This window comes from Bos javanicus, chromosome 1 (genome assembly GCF_032452875.1).
Source record: "Bos javanicus breed banteng chromosome 1, ARS-OSU_banteng_1.0, whole genome shotgun sequence".
Classification (NCBI taxonomy): domain Eukaryota; kingdom Metazoa; phylum Chordata; class Mammalia; order Artiodactyla; family Bovidae; genus Bos; species Bos javanicus.
In genome coordinates, this window is record NC_083868.1 from 142,436,707 (window position 1) to 142,452,427 (window position 15,721).

At 50.3% G+C, this 15,721-nt stretch overlaps 1 protein-coding gene across 1 annotated transcript; it reads right to left on the reverse strand.

Moving 5' to 3' along the window:
- Nucleotides 1–7,956: 7,956 nt before the first annotated feature.
- On the reverse strand, nucleotides 7,957–11,249 carry TFF2 (trefoil factor 2). The gene is made up of 4 exons (XM_061422354.1): nucleotides 11,122–11,249; nucleotides 10,329–10,478; nucleotides 9,023–9,169; nucleotides 7,957–8,154 (listed from the first exon to the last, which is right to left on the reverse strand). Exons 1-4 carry the CDS (start codon nucleotides 11,210–11,212, stop codon nucleotides 8,141–8,143), a joined length of 402 nt encoding a protein of 133 aa, XP_061278338.1. The 5' UTR covers nucleotides 11,213–11,249; the 3' UTR covers nucleotides 7,957–8,140.
- Between the last annotated feature and the right edge of the window lie 4,472 nt (nucleotides 11,250–15,721).

Below are 15,721 nucleotides of genomic sequence, written 5' to 3' on the forward strand. Positions count from 1 at the left end.
AGTTAGAACTGGACATGGAACAACAGACTGGTTCCAAATAGGAAAAGGAGTATGTCAAGGCTGTATATTGTCACCCTGCTTATTTAACTGCTATGCAGAATACATCACGAGAAACGCTGGACTGGAAGAAACACAAGCTGGAATCAAGATTGCAGGGAGAAATATCAATAACCTCAGATATGCAGATGATACCACCCTTATGGCAGAAAGTGAAGAGGAACTCAAAAGCCTCTTGATGAAAGTGAAGTGGAGAGTGAAAAAGTTGGCTTAAAGCTCAACATTCAGAAAAATAAGATCGTGGCATCCGGTTCCACCACTTCATGGGAAATAGATGCGGAAACAGTGGAAATAGTGTCAGACTTTATTTTGGGGAACTCCAAAATCACTGCAGATGGTGACTGCAACCATGAAATTAAAAGATGCTTACTCCTTGGAAGGAAAGTTATGACCAACCTAGGTAGCATATTCAAAAGCAGAGACATTACTTTGCCAACAAAGGTCCATCTAGTCAAGGCTATGGTTTTTCCAGTGGCCATGTATGGATGTGAGAGTTGGACTGTGAAGAAAGCTGAGTGCCAAAGAATTGATGCTTTTGAACTGTGGTGTTGGAGAAGACTCTTGAGAGTCCCTTGGACTGCAAGGAGATCCAACCAGTCCATTGTGAAGGAGATCAGCCCTGGGATTTCTTTGGAAGGAATAATGCTAAAGCTGAAACTCCAGTACTTTGGCCACCTCATGCGAAGAGTTGACTCATTGGAAAAGACTCTGATGCTGGGAGGGATTGGGGGCAGGAGGAGAAGGGGACGACAGAGGATGAGATGGCTGGATGGCATCACTGACTCGATGGACGTGAGTCTGAGTGAACTCCGGGAGTTGGTGATGGACAGGGAGGCCTGGCGTTCTGCGATTCATGGGATCGCAAAGAGTCGGACACGACTGAGTGACTGAACTGAACTGAACTGAACTGAGGTCATCAGGGTAGGGCCTTACCTGACAGGAGCAGGCCTTATAATCCCCTTTCTCACTCTCCCTTCATGTATACACACCTAGGAAAGGCCACACAAAGGCACAGCCAGAAGGTGACCATCTTCAAACCAGCAAGAGTCCCTAACTTCCTAGACTGCAGCACTAAATGTGGCATCTCTGCTTTGTGAAGCCACGTCAATAAATCTGGGGCTTCCCTGTGGCTCAGACAGTAAAGAATCTGCCTGCCGTGCAGGAAGCCCAGGTTCAATCCCTGGGTCAGGAAGATCTCCTGGAGAAGGGAATGGCAATCCACTCCAGTATTCTTGTCCAGAGAATTCCATGGACAGAGGAGCCTGGCAGGCTATATAGTCCATGGGGTCACAAAGAGTTGAGCACGACTCAGCCACTAACACACACACGTCAATAAATTCAGGCTGATTTGACTTTACAAGTTTAGCAATTTACAATAGTTATTAAGGTTACTAATAGTTACTTAAGTTATTAACTTACAATCTCTGGACATCAGAGCCCACCAGGGACTCTGTCCAGGGGATTTCCCAGGAAAGAATCCTGGAGTGAGTTGCCATTTTCTCCTCCGGGGGATTTTCCCGATTCAAGGATCAAACCCTTGTCTCCCGCCTCTTCTGCATTGGCAGGCGGATTCTTTACCAGTGCGCCACCTGCAGATCCTCCATCAGGAAGCTGAGTACTGTCAGATGCCAAATCTCTGCCCGCTGAAAGTAGGAACGTCTGTTCCCAGGGTGGCCAGCAGAGGGCACTGGAGGACAGGCAGCCATGTGAGCGTCCTGGCCCTGGAAGGTTCCTCATGGGGAAACTCCTTCTGTTCATTCACCTTGTGTCATAAGTGAGGCAAACAGGACGATCCCTCCTTCCTTGAAGCCTCATTTCTGACTGTGCTAAATTAAGGTTGAGGCTTCATTAAGTGCTGAACTCTCTTTTGTCGTTCAATTGCTAATTCGTGTCCGACTCTTTGCGACTCCGCAGCACGCCAGGCTCCCAGAGCTTGCACCATCTCCCAGAGCTTGCACCATCTCCCAGAGCTTGCTCAAACTTATGTCCATTGAGTCGGTGATGCCATCCAATCATCATCCTCTGTTGTCCCCTTCTCCTCCTGCCCTCAAATCTTTCCCAGCATTAGAGTCCTTTCCAATGAGCCAGATCTTCGCATCAGGTGGCCAAAGTATTGGAACTTCAACTTCAGCATCAGTTCATCCAGTGTAATATTCAGGGTTGGTTTCCTTTAGGACTGACTGGTTTAATCTCCTTGCTGAGCTCTCTTTGGACCCCAGGAAATATAGAAGTGGCCAGCCATGGGACCTTCTAGAAATCCAGTCCCCCAGCGCCAGAGCAGTATTAGCCCAGGCATCTGACTCCTGGGTGTGCATCTGAGCTTCCAGGGAGGCCTGGTTGGTTTGGAGCAGGGATCCAGCCCTGGGACCGTGGATTGAAATGACTCCTTGGGTTGCCATCCATGTGGGCTGCAGTGGGGTCCAGGAAGCTGCCAGCAGTGTCCTGGAACACCTTACAGCTCTTCACACAGACGCAGACAGGCCTTGGGGCAGGGACAAGCCTTGGGGCTGTGTAAACAGAAGGGCTCGGGGGTGAAGGGGAGGGGCTTGACGAGTGGGAACGGGCCTTGGGAACCAGGCTGGGGAGAGCAGTGATCTGTGAGGGCACAGCCCTGAGTCTGCCTGGCTGAGCTGGCTGGGAGGCACGGGGTCACCTCGCTGTGGCTGGACGGACAAGCCACCAGCCAAGGGGAGAGGCGCTGCTCACCGCCCAGGTGCTGCTGAGGGGCACAGACCCCAGAAGCACCCTCCACTCTGTGTGTGTGGCCCTGAAGTGGTAGCTTCGTGGGTTGCAGAGGACACCATGCATCAGCACGGAAGACAAGGCTGCTTTCTCAAGGCTGTGGGGCCCCGAGGCTCAGCACCCTTGCCAGGATCCCCACCAAGTATAGCGAGAGGGAAAATGAAGTCTCCTCTCATTTCAAGACAGAGGATGAGATGGTTGGATGGTGTCACCAACTCAATGGACATGAGTCTGGGTAAACTCTGGGTGTTGGTGATGGACAGGGAGGCCTGGTGTGCTGGGGTTCATGAGGTCGCAAAGGGTTGGATATGACTAAGCCACTGAACTGAGTTGAACTCATTTCACAGGAATGCTGCCAGCAGGCAGACCCTCAGGGTGTTCCCAGGGGTCCAGCAGTTGGGGTGCAGCCTGCGGTGGGGACAGCTGCCCCCCTGGACCACCACTTTAGCCAGGGCCATAGAAGGCTCCCCAAGGAGGGGACCTGGCAGGGATTAGCCTTCCTGTATCAGCAGGGGGGACCTTGGAGGGGCTGATGACTTGGCACTGAGACAAGGGAGATCCCTTCTGTACCCCCAGGTAATGGGGCCTGGACTGTTGGGGTTGGGTCGGTACATGTGAATCCAACAGTATCTAGTCACTTTAATGAAGCACTCACCATGTGCCCCACACTGGTCCAACCACATCTCAGGGTTTAACTCATAGAATCCTCACAGCAAGCCCACAGAAAAAGGTGCTATTAATACCTCCCACATTGCACGTGAGTAAAACTAGGTACCAACCACCTAAGTCACTTGCCCAAGGTTACACGGCTAGGAAGCAGCCTTGATACAGAAACTGTTACAGAAGATAAGTGCAATGCATATGTATGAATATATATTGTTGTTTAGTTGCTAAGTCATGTCCGACTCTTTTGCAACCCCAAAGACTGTAGCCCATAAGGCTCCTCTGTCCATGGGATTCTCCAGGCAAGAATACTAGAGTGGGTTGCCATTTCCTTCTTCAGGGGATTTTCCCGACCCAGGAATTGAACCCGCATCTCTCACATTAGCAGGCAGGTTCTTTACAATGAGCCAACATATATATATGTTGGAGATCTGGTATGTAAACTTACTGCAGCCCCCTAATTCCACGGTGCCCTGTGGGGGCACTAAGGGAATCACCATGGTGGGCACCGTGGAGGTCAGGTTGGGCTGTGGCCTCTCCTCCTTCTTCTTTAGGCAGAAGCAGGGAGAAGGGGTTATCAGCAGAGGGGCTGGCCCCCTGAACCCCAAAGCAACATCTGAGGTGTTTATGAGTGTGAATCCCATCTCCAAAATATATGTATAATGAATATAACAACTATTATGAACACACAGTTGATCCTTGTGATTTGCAGGTTTTCTGTCTGCAGATTTGCTGGCTCACTGGAACTTGTATGTAGCCCCAGAGTCGGTGCTGCCTGGCTTTTATGGCCATCAGCTCTGCGAGCCTGAGCATGGCAGGGAGACCCTGAACGTCCCCCAATGAGAGCCCAGGGCGACCTTGCCTTCTTGTTTCAGCTCACCCTATAAACCAAGGGCCTTTTGGGGCCTTTTCACAACCTTGTTTTTCGTATTTTTGTGCTTGTAGCTGGTGACTTTGCTTTTCGCGTGACCAGAGCACAGTGAGAGTGCCGTGTCATGTCCCAAGTGCAAGAGGCTGGGCTGTGCCCTCCAGAGAAAGCATGGGCATCAGAGGAGCCCCCTGCAGGTGTGAGTTACGGGGCTCTGGGGTGAGCTCAATGTTAGTGAAACAACAGCATATATTAAATCAGTTGTCTTTATTTTATTTTCCTTTTGCAACTGTAATTATCTTTTATTTTTTGTCTGGCTATTGATTGTGAAAACTGACAAATATCTTTCACCATTGTGGGAAAAAAAAGAGAGAAAAGGAGAGCGAGGTAAATACAAGTGAAAATGACAGGGTCCCTGAGAATGCTCGTTTTGTAGTGTCCATCACAGCCTCCCCTCCAGAATCTTGTCCATTATTGCTGATCGGCCCTCAGCATTCTGCTTCAAAACTCAGCGGTTCCGGGAAATCATCAGAGGGCAGATTTTTGATACCAGCTGGTATGTGACCCCAAGTCCTCGATCGCCAGTCTCCTTGTTTCCACCCTCCTGCAGCAGCCAGTCTGTGTTCATCCCCACTCGCCACACCAGCTCCAGTCACCCACACGGCCTTCCTTGACACGGGAGCCAGGACCCACCATAGTCCACTCAACCCAGGGCTCCCGCTGTCTCCTGGCTTCCTCGCGGGTGCCATACTTATACTACTAAGGGGTCTTCACACAGAAACACATACCAAGCAAGGTCACGTGCTGGTCAGTTGGCCAAGAGGCCCTAAGGCACCCAGCTCTGCATTTTCCCCAATCCTGATTGTTCACGATTTGCTCATTTGGGGTCAGTGATTTCACAGAAGAGAACTACCTTGAATAATGGAATCCACTGTATGTATACTCAATATACAGCTAGCATGTAATGAGCGTAACATACAAACGCACGTTCTGAGGACCCACGCCCGCTCTGGACTCAGTTGTGCTGCACTGCAGCGCAGGGGGAAGGACTGTTAGACCTGAGGCCACTGAGTGGCCCGCTAGGTGTCAGGACAGGAGGAGCAGACGGTCCTGGGAGGAGCTGCGTTTACTGGGAGCGGCTGTGCGCCAGGGCAGCTCACACACGTATTTCCCACCACGACCTTGCTGGGGATGCAATCATCACCCACGAACGACAAACAGGACACTTGAAAACCTCGGTGATAAGACAGCCTCCCCAAGGTCACTGTGACAAGCACTGTGACATCTCCTCTTGTCCCTCTCCCAGGACCTGCCTGGCCCCCTCTCCCTTGGTCCCCTGTGACTGCCTCTCAAAGCACCTTCATCACCTGAGCCAGCCGGCCAAAGACCTGGATGAACCCCGGGGCCCAGAGACCAGGACAGTGGGAGTGAGTCCCATGCCCCATCAGACCCTCTGCACCCAGCCCGCCCTTCTGCACCATCAGCAATTTCCCAGCTGAGCCCAGCGGGGCAGTGAGCACCTCTGGAGGGAGCAGAGGGGGAGAGGGAGGGAAGAAGGCATAAGAGAGGAGAACGAAAGGTTGATTGTCTGATGGTGGGGGGAAGGATGAGGGAGGCTTGAATGTCTCCAGCTGCTGCTCCAGGGACAACAAGGGTACCCCCGTCCCCCGGGCCTGTGGGCCACTTACAGAAGGAGATCGGGGGCCGCTCCGAACCACACTGAGATACCAGGCAGTTCTCTGTAGTCAATGGTGTGGGAGCAAGAGGAGTTAGAGATATACGTCACACAGATTAAAACGGCCTAAGAACCCCCAAGCCCAGAGAATGCCACTGAAATTGCTTAAAAATCTGCACTCAGCTATCAGAAGGGCCATAAGGAGTCATCTGGGAAATGAGGGGGGCGTACATCAGAAAGAATCTGTGAGAGGAGGTGGGATTGCGGATGGGGCTTGAGAAGAGGATTCCTGCGAAAGAATCAGGGCGCCTCTACCTGCTTCCCTGGTGGCTCAGACAGTAAAGAATCTGCCTGTAATGCTGGACATCCATGTTCAATCCCTGGATCGGGAAGATCCCCAGAGGAGAACCCACTCCAGTATTCTTGCCTGGGAAATCCCATGGACAGAGGAGCCTGGTGGGCTACAGTCCATGGGTGGCAAAGAGGCAGACACAGCTGAGGGACTAACACCTGCAGCCCGGGAGCAGGAGCCTGAGAGCAGAGGCTCCACCAGATCCTAAACCCCAGATGGCCTGGCGCCAGGAACAGAAGCACCCAATTCCGAGTCCGGGAGTGTAGGTACGAGTAATTCATGTGTCAAACCTTTTCCCCAGTACGTCAATGGTGGGGTTTGACTTGGCTCTGCGATGGGGAGGTGGGGAGGCTGACTCAGGGACTCATAAACTGCACGTGAGGACAAGTTGAGAAGACAAGTCACCTGGTGACTAATCAATTCACAACCACTGAGCCACTTGTCTTGAGTGTTTCAGACCCCGCGTTCCAGCCAGAGCCACTGTTTAATGGGATTTATGTGTGTGTCTTAGCAAGATATAGATGCAACACTGACCTAAGGCAGAACGGGGCCCTTTTCTCAAAATCGGTGTCCCGAGAGGGGATGTGGAGCCAAGTCTCTACCTGGAAAAAGCACTCTAGAATTTCCGCCTTGCAGGACAAAGCCACTGTCACACAGGAGAGGCCCTGGGTTTCTGGGGTGACTGGGCCCAGGCTGGGGGAGGAGGAACGGGGAGGGGTAGGCCACAGAGAGTCCGGCCTTGGATCACTCATGTTGCACCCCCACCGCTGCGCGGCAGAATGTCAGGACCCCTTCACCACGGTGCCCGAAATATCTTTCACGCCACGACCTTCCCATAGGCTGCATAGAAGCCTTGATGAAAGTTTCAAACTTCCTCTTCAGGACAGCTTTCAAATTACAGCACAGTGCTGAGGCCGTTTGCTCCCAGGCCGAGGGGAGGATGCACAGAAGCCCAAGTCCCCCACTCACTTTTGGAAGCGGCATTAGGGTGACTTGCATGAATTTCAAAAGCAAGCACTCAGTGATACATTTGTAAAAGCAGTTTTGTAATTGCAATCTGAAATTATTTGTTACTCCAAGAGTAGCCTGTAATTTCTAATATGCTTTTAGGGATTTGGTGATGGTGGTTTAGTTGCTAAGTCGTGTTCGACTCTTAGAACCCCATGGACTATGGCCCGCCAGGCTCCTCTGTCCATGGAATTCTCCAGGCAAGAACACTGGAGTGGTTGCCATTTCCTTCTCCAGGGGATCTTTCTGACTCAGGGATCGAACCTCTGTCTCCTGCATTGCAGGTGGATTCTTTACCACTGAGCCACCAGAGAAGCCAATTTTTTACAGGTAAAGTCTTTGAATTTTTATACAGTGATTGAGTATGAGAGTTTTAAAGGGATCGTGGATTCCGAAGTTCCTTACATACAATACATTTTCACTGTCAGAGTAGCCTGAACCTATTAGATGAATTCTTGCTCTTAAAGCAGATAAAAGAATATTAAAGTTACACACAACACATGTATGTACTCTCAATAACTTTCTCTCTCAAACACACATGCTCACAAGCTTTGGCCACCTCTGCGCCAATGAAGCCAACATGGAACTTAGCAGATTTTAAGGGCTTTCTTTATTTGAAGAAATCATATGTGAAGCCATTGAAAGGGATAAAAAGCAGATGACGAAAACCCAGCAACTGGGGAAACATGAAATCCGAAACTGTAAGATGGTGAGTTTTCTTCTTCTGTTTCGGCACATCCAAGGAGCCTGGAGGGTTCTCTGAAGCCACTGCCTCTTAGTAATGACAGTCTAGAAATTTAAACACAAGACGGTTAGTAAGAGTACCAGGAAGCCTGGAATCTGGGCTAAGAGGCTCCATGGGTTTTGGGACTACAGCTCTCAGTCCAGCCATCCCTGCTGGAGAAGAAGTTGCCTACGGGGACACAGCCAGATGCCCTCTGGGAGTCCATTCTCCTCAAATAATTGGTAGTTTTCCAAGTAGACCCTTAGGTCACTCAAAAAATCACTTGGAAACTTCTGAAAGAAAAAGCATGCTCTTTGGAACATCCTGATTTCCCTAAAGGACTGATGCATTCTTCCCATCCTTTGGAAACATGTGATCTTTCCTTGTCGAATTCAAGGTCAGGGACACACTGTAGCTAAGGGGGTGGCAGGAAGGAGATGGCCCCCCGGGACTGGCACTGGGGCAGGACCTGTCACCCATGGTCACGGGAGAGAGCATCAGGGTCCGCAACAGAAGAGACCACATCTGCTTTGCTCTGGATCCTACCCATGATGCCCAGCGCAGGGCAAGGCATTTGGAAGCACCCAAAATAGTGACACCAGCCAACTGTGCTGGGACCTGGGGCTGTGGCTGAGGGTCAGGTGCTTTATACAACCATCAGAAAAGACACAGTGGGAAGACCCGAGGGCTTAGTTTATTTATTTATTTTTTTAAAGCTGTCCTTGTTGAGAACATTCTTGAATTGACTTCTGAGACGGTTCACAATAACGGTGAGCTCCCACACGAGTACGGTTTTTCCTAAACTGGCCACCCCCGGGGTCTGGAGGCCTGGCATCGGGCATCCTGGCGAGCTGAGGACCTCCCCGACCCTGGCTCCCACTGCCCCTGAGAATTGCCTGTGTCTGGGCAATTCCCTGTGTTCTCCGACGTTACCTTCCACGGAGATGGGGAAGAAGCACCAGGGCACTTTGGGGATGGTGTTGGAGAAGCAGCACTTCCGGGACTCACACTCCTCAGGACTGATGCCGGGGTAGCCACAGTCCTTGCGAGCCGAGACCTCCATGACACACTCCTCCGACTCTGCAAGGCACCACCGGGTTTGGGGACAACAAGGGGATGCAGTTAGGCTGGTTCATTAGCCAGACACATCCATCCCATCCTGCTGGGGGAGCATCTTGGGCTCACAGGTTTGGGGTAGCAACAGGGGCTCCTGGGACTGTCACCCCTGGACTACAGGTGGGCATCAGCGGGTGGCCACCCCTTCTTCCTGATACCCAAGTCAGAGGGAAAGTTGCTTCACCTCCCTGGACTTGACATGGCTCTATAAAATGGAGTTGCCCACACTACCTCCTGGGAGGATCCTTTAAAGTTATAAAGCATTTGACCAAGAATTGAGTGGCTTCCCTGGTAGCTGAGTGGGAAAGAATCTGCCTGCAATCCAGGAGACCTGGGTTCGATCCCTGGGTTGGGAAGATCCCCTGGAGAAGGGAATGGCAACCCACTCCAATATTCTTGCCTGAAGGATCTCATGGACAGAGGAGCCTGGTGGGCTACAGTCCATGGGGTTGCAGAGTCAGACATGACTGAGTGACTAATACTGACTAATACTAACACAGAGAATTGACACCCAAGGACCCTCCCACTACTGGATGAACCTTGGCGATAGACAAACCGACCACCCGCCGTCAGTTCCGTTTCCCCCACAGCCCGGGAGCCTCCGACCAGCACCCGTGAGGGGTGTGGACGGGACCCAAGGTGCTGAGTTCCACACAAATGGCTCTGCTTTGCAGACAGAACTTTTTGTGTGCCTGCCTTGAAACAGGTGACTTTTTAAGTTGATAATATGCACAGATACAAAACTCACTCTCAAAAGATGACTCTAGAAGCCTTAACTTTATTTCTTAACATTTGGGGTCTGTTTGCAGTTATGTTAATAACACATCCTGATTTTAATGCCTTTATGTCCCTTAGAAGCTGATTCAGGAGCCATAGCCAACAGGGTCCTGAGACTCGCTCTTCCTTCAAATACAGTCAAGCAGTTGGATCCCCTGAAGTCTCCCTAGTCAGATCCCCTGAAGTCTCCCTAAAAGGACAAACATCTCACCCTCGGGATCTAATGTGGACACAGGAGACAGAGGGCATTTTCTCTTCCCTTGGGCTGGCCTGAGTGGTTAGAGAGCCTGGGGAAGCTGGGTCCTGGGCTGCTGGCCGGGGCTCAGGAGTGGACCTTGCCTGTTACCTTGCTTCGGGAGGGGATTGAAACACCAAGGGACCCTGGCGACGCTGGAGTCGAAGCAGCATCCTCTGGAGAAGCAGTCGTCACTGCTGATGCCTGGGAAGCCGCAGTTCACCCTGTTGTGGGGGTTCAGGCGCGAGCACTGGCAGGCGTCTGCAAAGAAGCCCAGGTCAGCCAGCCCCCTACACGTGCCCCCGCCCGCCAGCGCATCCAGGATGCTCCATCAGCTCCGCTCCAGCCTTGTAAAGGCCGTCTTATCGCGCTTGTGTTGGAACCACACAGCGTCCTTCAGAGGAATTGACAGGGCTTGGCTGAAAGTGTTTTATTAGTTTAAAAATAAAACCTTCTGGCAAGAGGGTGGACAGATGGACTCAGGCCAAGGTCAGGATGAAAGTGAGCAAGTTGGACCCTCTGGGAGACCTTGATGGGCCTCGCACCCAGCCCCTCCTCGAGCTGGCCCACCCACACCCAAGGCTGCTCTGACCAATCCTGAAGGGGGTCCTCCTGGGACATCTCACCCCTCTCCCCCACTGTCCTCCCTGAATGGTGGGAAGCGGGTGGACACATGTAGGAGCCAGCTGCATGGCCAGCATCCCCAGTCCTAGGACACCTTCCCACCTGCTTCCCCACCATCCACATTTTCTCTTCCAGGGAAACTAATACAAATGGAGACCCCCAGGGGGCAGGAGGCAAGGACCTCACATCCCACCACCCCCACCCTCTGGGTTCTAGAAGGCTCCCAGGCTCGCTGGCTCGGATGCTCCACATCCCCTCAGGGACCTGAATCTCCACTTACCTGGTTTCTGGGCCCCTGCCAGGGTGCACAGACCCAGCAGGAGAAGCGCAGCCAGGAGCCAAGTGCCTCGGGGTCCCATGTCCAAGTTCATCTGCACCCCAGGGCCACCAGAAGAGTGCACACTCCCCGCTGCCAGGGGTGTTTTATAAGCTTCTCTCTGTTTGCTCAGCAAGCAAGATAAACTCTTCTCTGCCTGTGGCACCAACGATTTGAGGCCTTTGTTAGGAAAACGAGTTGCGATAGCTTGGCCAGCAGGTGGTGGGGGGTAGGGGTGACAGAGCAGAGCACTGGGCTTCCCACAAGCACAGCCAGGCCACCCCCCTGCCCCTGCCCCAGGCAGGGAGCCGGGTCATGCCAGGATGCCGACGTGGAAGATAGCACATGTGGTGCTGGGCGCTCGTGGGGTTCCACCCAGGAAGGGAGAAGTTAGGGATTTCTCCTGATAAAGCACGTGGCTAATACCACAGGAATTTTTAAGTCCTGGGCCCAAGGCTACCAGGGAAAATGAGCTAACTGCTGTCAGAGCAGACCCCTTCTGCAGGAACAGGAGGATGGCAGGAGACCCTCCTCCAGGGCTCCTGGTCCCTGGTCTGTATCTCCTTGTCTCTGTCTTGGGGAAGGGATGGATCTCCATGGAGATGAGGCTGACAGGGTAAAATGAACAGCCTCAGATGAGTGTAAAAGTGACAAGTTCATGTCAGCCAAGCCTGCATGCATGCTAAGTCACTTCATTCATGTCTGACTCTGCAACCTTACAGACTGTAGCTCACCAGGCTCCTCTATCCATGGGATTCTCCAGGCAAGAATACTGGAGTGGGTTGCCATGCCTTCCTCCAGGGGATCTCCCCAACCCAGGGAGCAAACCTGTCTCTTAAGTCTCCAGCTTTGGCAGGCAGGTTCTTTTCCACTGCTGCCACCATTTCTTTTCTTCCATGATAATTGTCTGTTTTCTAAAAGATGGCACCTGTGAACCAGCCTGTGCTCAACATAAGATGCTCCAGGGGAAGGGGTCTGAAAATGGGACTCAAAGAGACAAAAGAGAAATGGGGGGAATGCACCCCATGGGAATAGAGGAGAGATGGGGTGAGGTCAAGGAAGTTCATGAATGCCCCAACACTGGGGCACTTCTGGGAACCACCAATCTGTCAAGCACGGCTTGAGCAGCCAGGAACCTGAAGATGTATGGAGTCTGGAACTCTGGGTCTTCGAGTCTGGAGAACAGACCTGCATGCTCGGGGCTTCTGCCAGCTCCAGTTCCAGCGCCTACAGATTGGACCCCTGCCTAGAGCCTTGCCGAGCAGCCCTGGGGCTCTGTCTTATCAAACTGTGAAAAAGTCACCTTTCCCCACCTGTGTCTCTGTCACCCTTCACCACCACCAGGACACAGGACCCTGAGTCTTCTCTTCCAGGTTCTCAGCCCCACTTTCCTCTCTGCCTCTTCCCTCTTGGCCCAACTTCCCGCTGTCCCATCCGGGCCTTTTCAGGATTCCTGCTGAAACCAGCTGATCCATGCCAAAGAGACAGCTCATCAGCCCCTTGTTCTCTGGCCTGCATCCTCCTTGGGGAGCTCCTTCTGCCTCCATCGGAGGTGGAGCTGTTCGGGCTCCCACCCAGGGCACCATCCGTCCACATGGCACTTTTTGCTTTTAGAAAAGGGCACATTTTCTTCAAGACAAGCTACTTCCACCTGTGGGGAAGTCATTATGGAAGATGCAATGTCTACAGTGTGAGTGGCACCCACCTGAGTGTGGACCTGTGCCCACAGAATAGCCTCTAAGCTGTGTTGGGTGACTCTGATGGGAGTTGGGTGACTCCCATCACATGAGGCTGGACACTGACCTTGAGCCACAGTGTCACCTAGGCTCCTTGAAGATGCATCTTAAAAAAGATCCCGCATTCTGCAACTAAGTCAAACAAACAAGAAGAAAAAGAGAAAGTTTTACAGCAACTGAAGACACACCGCAATCAGGGGAGCATGTTAAGAATTACAAGTGATCTCTCATCTGAAACAATGCAATATGCAGGGCAACAAAATGATATTTAAGTGCTAAAATGATATTTAAGTGCTAAAAGAGAAAACCTTGTCAAGTCAGAATTCTATACTCATGGAAAATTCCTTCAAAAATAAAGGCAAAATACTTAAAAAAAAAATATATATATATATATATATTTAGAGTGGCTCTAGATTCACAACCTAACTGAACAAAACATACCCAATATAAATTTTTTAAAAAATTTTTTAGACAAAAGCTGTAGGCAGCTGTAACTTGCCAACCTATCCTCCAAGGAATCCAAAAGCGACTGAAGCTGTGGTAGTCTCTTGATGCAGGGCATGAGTTCTCCTGTCTGCTGCAGCCACTGCCCACCTGGCTGGATTTATTCAGCTATGGCAGCTGTTGGTCTCTGTCGGAATTTGTGTTTGCAGCCCAGTCTAGTCTCGTGATATCTCCCCTGGTTTGTACAACTGTCTATTAACTAATCGCTCAGCCAGAGCTTTGTCCCCATCCAGACATAAGTCTGCTGCCTTGATTACCTTTATAAAGTGACAGTCAGTATATGCCACTCCTCTGCCACCCCCTCACACCTCCCCACCTGAAGGGTAAAGCCCAAGCGTGAGTTTCCTGAGCACGGAAAGCAAGACCCTTTATGAGCTGGACTGCTGTTAGCCCCCACCCTCTCTGTTGTCAGGTCTCCTTCCTAATGTAAGCATCTGGCCCTCTTGATGCAGCCTGACCTCTGACCCTTTGCCTGAATGCCATTGTCTCTCTGCAAAACTCTTCCTCTACTCTTTGCCTTCCTAACTCCTGTCCATCCTTCAGCTCTTGACTCAGGAGCCACTCCATCCAGGAAGGCCTCCTTCCCTGAGAGAAGACAGGTGCCCTTCACCCCTCCCCCAAGCTCACTAGATTCACCGCACAGTCACATCTTCATTTTAAGTGGAGTTTTACTTTTCCGGCTCCTTCATTCATTGTACTGAAGGTAACAGCTAACCCTGCAGGTTAATTTTGCGCCAGCTTATATTCTGATGATTTCACATGCGACATCTCATTTAATTCTTAGCACAATCCAAAGGAAGAGTTAAAAAGGTCAGCCCCATTTTATAGTCTATACGGAAAATTAGTTTTCCCAAACACACAGAAAGTGTAGGGTTACATACAGAATGGGACCTACGCCTCTTTCATTTGGAAACCCCAGAACCTAACCCAGAATCTGCACAAACTAGACCTGCTTGGTGAGGGTACCTGGCACCCGGCAGATGGGGAGCAGGAATCCACCACCTAACATCACGGATCACCCAAACTTCCTCCTGAAATTCTCAAAATAATACTTAGACCTGGGTAGGTGCAAATAAGTAAGGCAAGCCTCTTCTCCTCTCTGGACTAGTTTTCTCATCTGTGAAACAAGAGCTGAAATGAGGGTTTATTAAACGATCTCCAGTGTCTCATATGCCTGGTTAAACCCTCACGATGTTGCTGACTAGGATAACATCTCACTTTTACACTGTCATTGGGGGAAAAAGAAAAATTTTATTACCAACATTTGCATGTTCAGTGTTTCTAATACAATTTATCTCCCCACCATTCCAATTTTCTGGAGTTTGGCAGTGCTGATCAATAGAGTGGATAAGTCACAGACACTTCCAAAGCCCAAGACTTAATTTATTTACTTAAAATAAAGTGGCCAAAGTTGGGAGGAGAAAGAAATAGATAAACCAACTATTAAGAATATGGTACTGAGTTTGGGAGGGAGTGAAATTAGAGACTTCGATGAATTATATTTGGGGGTATAATTGGATGGACATAAATCTTAGCAGTTTTCAATATATTGTGCAAAGGAATTCCTCCTTGTACTACTTTGAAGGACTTTAGCCAAGATTTACATTCTTTCAAAATGTCTTTTTTGAATCCCTTTTGTATCTGAGTGGGAGCTGGGTAGTATTAAAACTTAAAAATACTTAAATAATTTAGGATACCACATATCAAGGGAAAAAAAATATATAGCAGGAGTTGGCAAATGATGACCCATGAGCTCATTGCCTGTGTTTAAATAAAACTCTATTAAAACACAGTCATACCCAGTCATTCACACATCGTCTGTGTCCACTTTCTAGCTGCAATTGCAGAGTTGATTACCTGTGGCAGACACCGTATGGCCCAGGAACCTAAAATATTTACTCTCTGGTCTTTTAAGGAAAAAAAAAAAGTTTATTCCTGCACTTTATTACAACTCTAAAGATAAATTTTAAAAGGGGGAGAGAAATAATCGTATTTTATTTTATAAATGAAATGCGACAGAAATGTGCCTTAGTGTTTTTTTCCCCCTTCTGTTGGGAAAATGGTATATTCAGTATTCTGGTTGCCAGGAGACAATCCCCTGTGAGACTCTCATGTTTCCACATGTTGTGAATGAGGCACTAACTGTCCCAATGGTTTAGGACCTAAAATTATAATTGAATGTTAAGTGCTGCCCTGACATCTGGCGAAATTGAGAGGCCTCGAGTGGCCTAACCACGAGTTCTCTGCCCTACTTGGCTCCCACAGATAGGGCCCCTTAGCCAAACAACCTTCTTATCAAGGGCTGGGCACAGTTCCTGCTTATT